The following is a 6976-nucleotide window of genomic DNA, read 5'->3' as shown; positions in this document are numbered from 1 at the left end:
AGCATGCCGCGCGGCCGCGCTTCGCTGCCCACAGCTTTGATCTGATTGCTGATTGGCTACTAGGGCCACGGATGGCGTTACAGCGTCCGCCTCCTGGGAATGGAATTGCTCGGATTGGGTGATGGCTGTTGCATTGGCGTCACACGCCGTGGTCTGATTGGCTGGATGCGGACAGTGGGCTCGGTGATCGGCTGTTTCAGGTGTGGCTCCGCCCCGCAGCTCTGTGATAGGTCAGTGCACACAGGGGGGTTGGCCTCTCTCTCGTCGCGGCTCCGTGTGGTGATGGCGGCTCTGACGGGGAGCGCGGGCGCGGCGGGGCTGCTGCCCTCCCTCTCGGTGCCCGGCGTGACCGAGCTGAAGCCGCTGAGCCGCTACGAGGCCATGCGGCTCGGGCCCGGCTGGAGCCACTCGTGCCACGCCATGCTGTACGCGCCCAACCCGGGCATGCTCTTCGGGCGCATCCCGCTGCGCTACGCCGTGCTGGTCAGCGGGGCCTGGGGCGGGCCTCGGGCGGGTTCCATGGGGCGGGGCCTGGGGTCCGGTTGGGGGCGGGGCCTAGGTCAGGTCCGGTTGGGCGAGGTGGGGGGCCGGGCCTGGGCTGGGTTTGGGGTTTCGGGTAGGGGCGGGGCCGGTTGGGCGAGAGCTGGGGGCGGGAGTGGGGAGCCGGGCGTGGTTGGGTGGCGATTGGGGACCGCGGTGGGGAGTGGGGAGCCGGCCTTCAGGGTGCGGGAACGCCATGAGTCCCCTTGGCGGGATGGAGAGCTGGGACCCCCGCCCAGGGCTAGGGCTGAGGCCTTCCCCGCGTTACTGCACCAACTCCCTAGGGTGGCTGCCTGTCGCTGCCCAAGCACAGATCTGCTAGTTCTACCCTACCTGGCCCTGCCTCGCCCCAGCAGGGCGTGAGCAGCCGGCCCGAGGACAGTGGCTAACCTTCTTCCCCTACACACCACTAGCCGTCCCCGCTCATGCCGCGCATTGAGCGGGGTCTCCCTGGGCCAGTGGATTCTATGCTGGCAGTTGTTGCAGAACAGGCCCTTTAATCCATAGAGAGAGGGTGTGTGTGTGTGCGTGTGCGCGCATGTGTCTCTACCTATAGTTGTAAGGCCCTTATGGCTTTGCAGACGTGAACTTCTGCAATGCTGTCTGCCTGAGTTTGCAGACTGGGTGTTCCATTGCCTCTGCTGTCGCACAGGATTTTGCTGAGCAAGAACAAAGTGAACTGAACAAGTCTGGCTGGTTTTGCTGTTGCTCTCCACAGTGCTGTAAGTGACATTGAAACTGACAAGAGTCATGTCCGTTTCACTCTGCTGCACCTTGGGAAGGGCTGAGCAGAGCCCAGAGGTAGTCACCCAGAAGGATTCAAACCCAGATGTAGGGGAGGGGCAGAGCAGCGGAAATGCTCCATTCATAGCAGCCTGCAGAGGAGAGATCCATCTCCCTTCCTGCAGGCAGAAAGGCTGGCGCTTCAGATTTTTCAACCATCCACTATCTGAGGCTGATCCAAAACATGGAACTCCAAAACTGGCATGCCACTCCTGGACAGTAGCTAGGAGGTGGGGACTGAATGTGCCCCTTGAGCTCACCAGTGGCTGTGTCTTTTCTGTGAATCTCTGGTTGGTAGGCTTGGTCCTCTGGCTGCGATGTGTCTGGTGCACTTGTCAAGACTTGATGCTGGCTGCTTGCAGGTCACCTGACTCCAACAGTGGCACGAGGCTGGATGGGTTTCCCTTTTAGGCTCTTCATATGGTGCAGTATTGATGTGTCAGGATTCCCCAGTACTGTTTTGTCATTCTGTAGGTATCTCATAAGAAGGCGACCCGCTTGAGGCTCAGCTTCATCCTGCAGAGAAGTAGGAATGGGCTTTCTGGGGGTACCACTAGGCTAAAATTGGAGGGGGTAGGCAAAATTGACAGTATCAAACTGTTCAAATACCAAGGATTTTCTGCTAAAAATGATCACAGTGAAAGAGCTGTTTGGCCTTCAGCACCTATTTCCTAGTGAGATGAGTGGGGCAGTTCATGCCTCTCAGCTGCAAAAACTGTCTGACAGCCCAGCACTGGGTCAGGTTCTAGGTTTTCCTTCACAAAGGCAATTTAAAAAGAAGCTAATATTGTGCCAAAGCAAGTGGGGCAATGGAAGAGGGGTACAATAAAGCCTCAAACCTCTCTGATTAGGGTACAGACTGTCTTGTGCCTCACCTGCTTTGGCCCCTTTGTCTTGGAGAGGTTTCCTGTGGTGGTAAGTGTCCAGCTCTTGGCTGGGGGTACCCTCTCCTGTCCCACAGGGTCCCTGGGGCTATGTGCTGTGCCCCATTAACATAATGCGCCTCTATTGCAGATGCAGATGCGATTTGACGGACTACTGGGCTTTCCTGGGGGGTTCGTGGATCGCCGTTACTGGTCCCTGGAGGATGGTCTGAATCGGGTGCTGGGCTTGGGTTTGGGCTGTGTGCGCCTGACGGAAGCTGATTATCTATGCTCGCACCTGACAGAGGGGCCACATCGCGTGGTGGCGCACTTCTACGCCAGGCAGCTGACCCTGGAGGAGCTGCACACCATCGAGATCTGCGCGGTGCATTCCCGAGACCACGGGCTGGAGGTGGGGTATTCGGGGGGGTGTCTGGAAGCTCTGAGACTTCACATCATCGGGGAATGAAGCTTCCCTCACTAGGCCTGCTGGGCTGCTATCCATTGCAGCTGGGCGGGGGAATGCACCGCATTTAACAGCTACTAGTGGCAACTGGCAAGTGCTACGCACTGCCACATGACAATCCTAGTTGTGAGCCCTGGCCTTTCACTGGGGAGTTGGCAGGGGTGCGGTAGCATAGGCAGGGCTTTGTGCTGCACTTTGAAGGGGAGTCCTGTTTGCTTGTCAGTCATAAAGATGGTGCCTCTGACATGGGGGTTGGGTGAACTTCAAGTCACCCTCAGCTCTGGTGAGCATCACGCGAGGTCTGGATGTGTTGTGTCTGACTGGAAATGTGATCTTCTGTGTGGCAGTGCATTGCTTTAATCAACAAGGTATTGGGCCCAGCTTGGATTGCGCACAAATTGGTAAGAAGTCAGAGAAAGAGACATGAGTTTCTTTCTGGGGAATCTGGTGCTACAGCATTCTCTGGCAGGGTTGGCGAGCTTGTGCCGGGTCATCTAATGCCCCTGATGTAGAACACAGATGGTGGAGGACCCTTTGTACAGCCTGGGTGCGATGCTGTGATCTGCCAGGAGTGATGCTGCGTGTGCACTAAATGTGACCCTGGGTTGTGGCACCTGTTGAGGGGGACATGGAGCCACAGCACTCTTGCAGAGTGGTATGAAGGGCATGGCCTAGACCCAGAACGTAGATCATCCCTGGGGGCAGTTGGTGGTACACCTGGGATGTGGTGGTGGGGAGTGGTATGGAACATGGGGTAGGGAAAGGTGGGGTGGTAAGCTGTGGTGCTTATACTGGGGGATGGGATAGAGCAAAGGGTAAGGTCTGGTATGCTGGAGGGAAGAAGTGGTGGTGTTTTGGGTTGGTTGGTGGAATGGGTAAGTAGAGTGGGTGGTCAGACTGGGGCTAGGGTGCTTGTGCAGAGGGTATGTGGGGCATCACCTGGGTTTGGTATGGAGTAATGGGCAGGGGAGTGATATTCATGCTGGGGGTTGGGGTGTTGGATGTGGCACCTGTGCTCATCCTGGGGGAATAAGAGGGGCTGGTATGAGGAGGGCATACATGGTCTGGGAGGTAGGGTGTGGTCTGGGGAGGTATGGCACCTGCAGATAAGCTGGTGCTCATCCTGCATGGATCATGGTGGCTGGTGGGGCTTGCACTGAGGGTGGGCTGAAAGTGTAATTTGTTGTTACTGAATTGTGCGTGCTGTTGCAGGTGATGGGAATGGTCCGTGTCCCCTTGTACACCCAGAAGGACCGCATGGGCGGACTGCCAAACTTCCTGGGGAACTCCTTCATCGGGACTGCTAAATTCCAGCTGCTCTTTGCCCTGAAGGTTTTGAATATGGTGCCTGAGGAGAAGCTGGCAGAAGCGGTGGCTGCCACCCAGAAGCAAAAAAAGCCTGCAGCTGAGCCTGCTGCTGTGACGGCCAGTGTGACGGCTGCTGTGACGGCCAGTGTGACGGCTGCTGTGACGGCCAATCAGATGGTGGCTAAGCCAGCAAATGAGCTGGCAAATCGGCCTTTAGCTGTGTCAGTGGCTGAACCAGCAGCAAAGCCAGCAGCTGAGTCAGCAGCAGAGCCCGTGACTGAGCCAGCGGCTGAGTCTATGGCTGAGTGATGAATTTTTTGTTTGACTTGGTTAATAATGGGTAAAGAGACTTTCTTCTTACTTTCCAGACAGCCACTGGCTGCAAATGCTGCCCATTCGACTCCACCTCAGTGCTCCTCAGGTGGGATGGGATTAGATTTGCCTGAAGCAATGGAAAGCTATATTTTGTAAGGCCCATAAACAGTACCAAGCTTTCCAGATCTCTCTTAACTGTCCCCCTCTGGAGTCCATGTGCTTACCTGAGGACTCTCTTAGAATGCTTTAATTTACAGGGATGCTCTGCTCCATTCAGGTCCCAGCTTGGGTATTGTTTTAATGAACAGAAATGTTACGTTTTAAATTGTTCCAAGCAAAGTTTTTAGCCCCCTGCTGCAGTATTGTGAACTCATCACAGCTGTGTTGGGGGGGTGGGGGTGGGGGGGAAATAAGTGAACCCAACTGAAGAGAGGCAAGTCTGCCAGCTCTAGCTCCATGCCATGTGCAGAAATGAAACTGCCCTCCTGTAGGAACAGTCCAGGGATGCTCCTAGTTTTCCCAGGTTTTGTGACTTTGGTATCACATGGAAGTGTTTACGGTGGCAGCTTACCTGGCTAGTGGCAGTTCCCAGGTGGCTTAGTTGTCGGTGCCCCTGTGGGGTGCAGAAAGGTAGTGTGTGGCTTTGCATATGGTGAGTTGGGGGAGCAGGAAAATTAAATAAATGGCTTTGCTGTACTTCTTCGCCCTTGGGACCTTTTCTTTCTTGTAATGAAAACTGGAGAGCAAAGCTATTCCCGCTAGCACGCTTTGAGTGGCTGTACGCCTTGGTGTCTGCATCTGCGTGGAATGGAGCAGCCAGCACTTGATTGCTGGGAGCTTCCATTTGCTGACTTGCCAGGCTCATAAGAGGTTAGTAACTTTTGATTTTGTTGTAGGGTGATCCTGGGCTTTGTGCCCCCTCTGACTAAAGTAATAGCACTTAACTGGTTCCTTTCCTTTCTCCACTGAACTAGCCATTTTCAGCTTACCCTTATATTTCTCACCCCCTTTTCCTTTAGTCCACCCTGGCCCACAGTCTTTGTTCCCTTATTCACTTCAAACCCTTAGGTGGAACTGGAGCAGTCCTTATTTGGAAATCCACCAGGCATCACCACTATAGGTCTGCCAACATCACCATGTCTGTGCTGGACTGTGGTTGCCACTCTTGGACCTACATATTGAATTCCTTCCCCAATATGGTTAGGAACTGTTCCCAGGTCTCCTCTTTGGCTGCAGCCAGTGCCTGTGGTCTCAGTCTTGGGAGTGGGGGAGGGAGAGGTGAGTGTCTGGAGTTCTCAGTGGCCATGAACCACTGTCAATGTCTCGTAATTTGGTATTTTCAAAGAATTGCCTTCTTCACTTCTGCATAATCATTTACCAAATCCTTGCTGACGGCACGAGTTGCATCCAGAGCTTTCCCTGACAACAGGGGAACCAAACAGATGGCCCTCTTCTCCTCCTGTGGCCAGGCATGTTGTTTCCATTCATTCACATCTGGCTCTGTGTTTTCCTGCTCAACAGATGGGATAATGTCAGCTCTCTATGAACTATCCTCCAGCAGATTCCCCCAGCCCTGCAGCCCAAACTTGCCCTACCAAGGGTCATAGGGTGGAGCCTGATGCTGCCATATCTGTTTCAGGTACTCCTACCAAGCTGTTTGCTTTGGTCACTGAACAATCATTCTGAGCCAAGAGAGCTCTCCACTGTGGGCCTGTCTCTGTATCCCTCTTCTCCTGACAGCTCAGATTGCTGTAACAGGATGCTCAAGGCAGGAATAGATTCCTTGATGCTTGGTATGGTGTTCTCCTTCTAAGATTGGCCAGTACCTCACTTTCTTCCCATTAATCCTTTTCTCCACTCCCTCTTTCTCCAGCCCCCTCTGCCTCTTGGAGTGGAATATGAGTTTTCTCTAGCTTGAGAGCCAGAGTCTGACCCCAGAGTCATCTCTGACGTCTTGTCTCCATCTCCTAGTTTGTGCCCTACCAGGACATCCCACAGCTCGCACCAAATGTCACCAAGTTATCTGATGGGCCTGATGAGCTGACCAACCCCTCCACTTGTTCCAGTTTCTACTCGGGCTTTGGACCCCGTCTCCTTGCCCAGTAAGTTCTTGTCCCACCTGGCCAGACTGTCTTCTCCCTACTCCTGGTCTCCTTGTCCAGTTGATGCTAGTTCCCTCCAACTCCCTACTCTGCCTCCTATTCTCCATTCTCCCTGGCTTCTCATTCAATCTGTATCCTTCATGCTTCCCCCAGCTCCTTGTGCCAGCCACACAGTACTCCCCCTGTATCTGGCTCCTTGTCAGCTCCATCTCCCCCCACGCTCTGCTGGTTCCCAGGCTCCTCATCTGATCAGTTCCCTCCTCTGCCCTACCCACTGGCTCCATGTCCCTCCTCCCTGACACCCAGCCTCCAGATTCAGTTTCTGCTCCCAGGCTCCTTGTTCCATCTAATCCCCCCAGCCCTCTTCTACAGCACCTTATGTCTGCTAGTCACTTCAGTGTTTGAAGGGGATGGCTTTGTCCTTTACTGTGCCTGATTGCCAGTGAAAGTGGGCAGGGGATGGCACCTAGCACCCAGGAGAGACAGCTTCTCTGCTCCCTAGCCCTATTGCAGCCCTGGGCTGGAGCATGCTCAGTGGGGCTGTAGGGTTGGTGCATGCAGTCAGGTTGACGTGGGGGGGGGGGGGGGGGAGAACATGC

General features: G+C 54.8%; 1 protein-coding gene across 2 annotated transcripts; it reads left to right on the top strand.

The window, feature by feature from the left end:
• Window positions 1-221: 221 nt before the first annotated feature.
• On the top strand, window positions 222-4971 carry NUDT16L1 (nudix hydrolase 16 like 1). Of its 2 annotated transcripts, XM_037911104.2 has the most exons (3): window positions 222-483; window positions 2338-2598; window positions 3865-4971. In XM_037911104.2, the coding sequence occupies exons 1-3, from the start codon at window positions 283-285 to the stop codon at window positions 4267-4269; spliced, it is 867 nt and encodes a 288-aa protein (XP_037767032.1). In that variant the 5' UTR covers window positions 222-282; the 3' UTR covers window positions 4270-4971. The 2 variants fall into 2 exon arrangements, with proteins under 2 accessions (XP_037767032.1, XP_037767033.1); XM_037911105.2 differs by lacking the exon at window positions 2338-2598 and having other exon boundaries at window positions 240-483.
• The last annotated feature ends 2005 nt before the right edge of the window (window positions 4972-6976 follow it).

This window comes from Chelonia mydas, chromosome 10 (genome assembly GCF_015237465.2).
Source record: "Chelonia mydas isolate rCheMyd1 chromosome 10, rCheMyd1.pri.v2, whole genome shotgun sequence".
Lineage (NCBI taxonomy): Eukaryota > Metazoa > Chordata > Testudines > Cheloniidae > Chelonia > Chelonia mydas.
The sequence above is the reverse complement of the archived record's forward strand: the minus strand, read 5'-3'. Positions and strand labels throughout refer to the sequence as shown.

Excerpts from the sequence above, each read along its gene's own strand:
- NUDT16L1 (XM_037911104.2), top strand. The coding sequence starts at position 283 with ATGGCGGCTCTGACGGGGAGCGCGGGCGCGGCGGGGCTGCTGCCCTCC. Across the intron at positions 484-2,337 it reads CGCTGCGCTACGCCGTGCTG|ATGCAGATGCGATTTGACGG; the intron begins GTCAGCGGGGCC and ends CCTCTATTGCAG. Across the intron at positions 2,599-3,864 it reads CCCGAGACCACGGGCTGGAG|GTGATGGGAATGGTCCGTGT; the intron begins GTGGGGTATTCG and ends GTGCTGTTGCAG.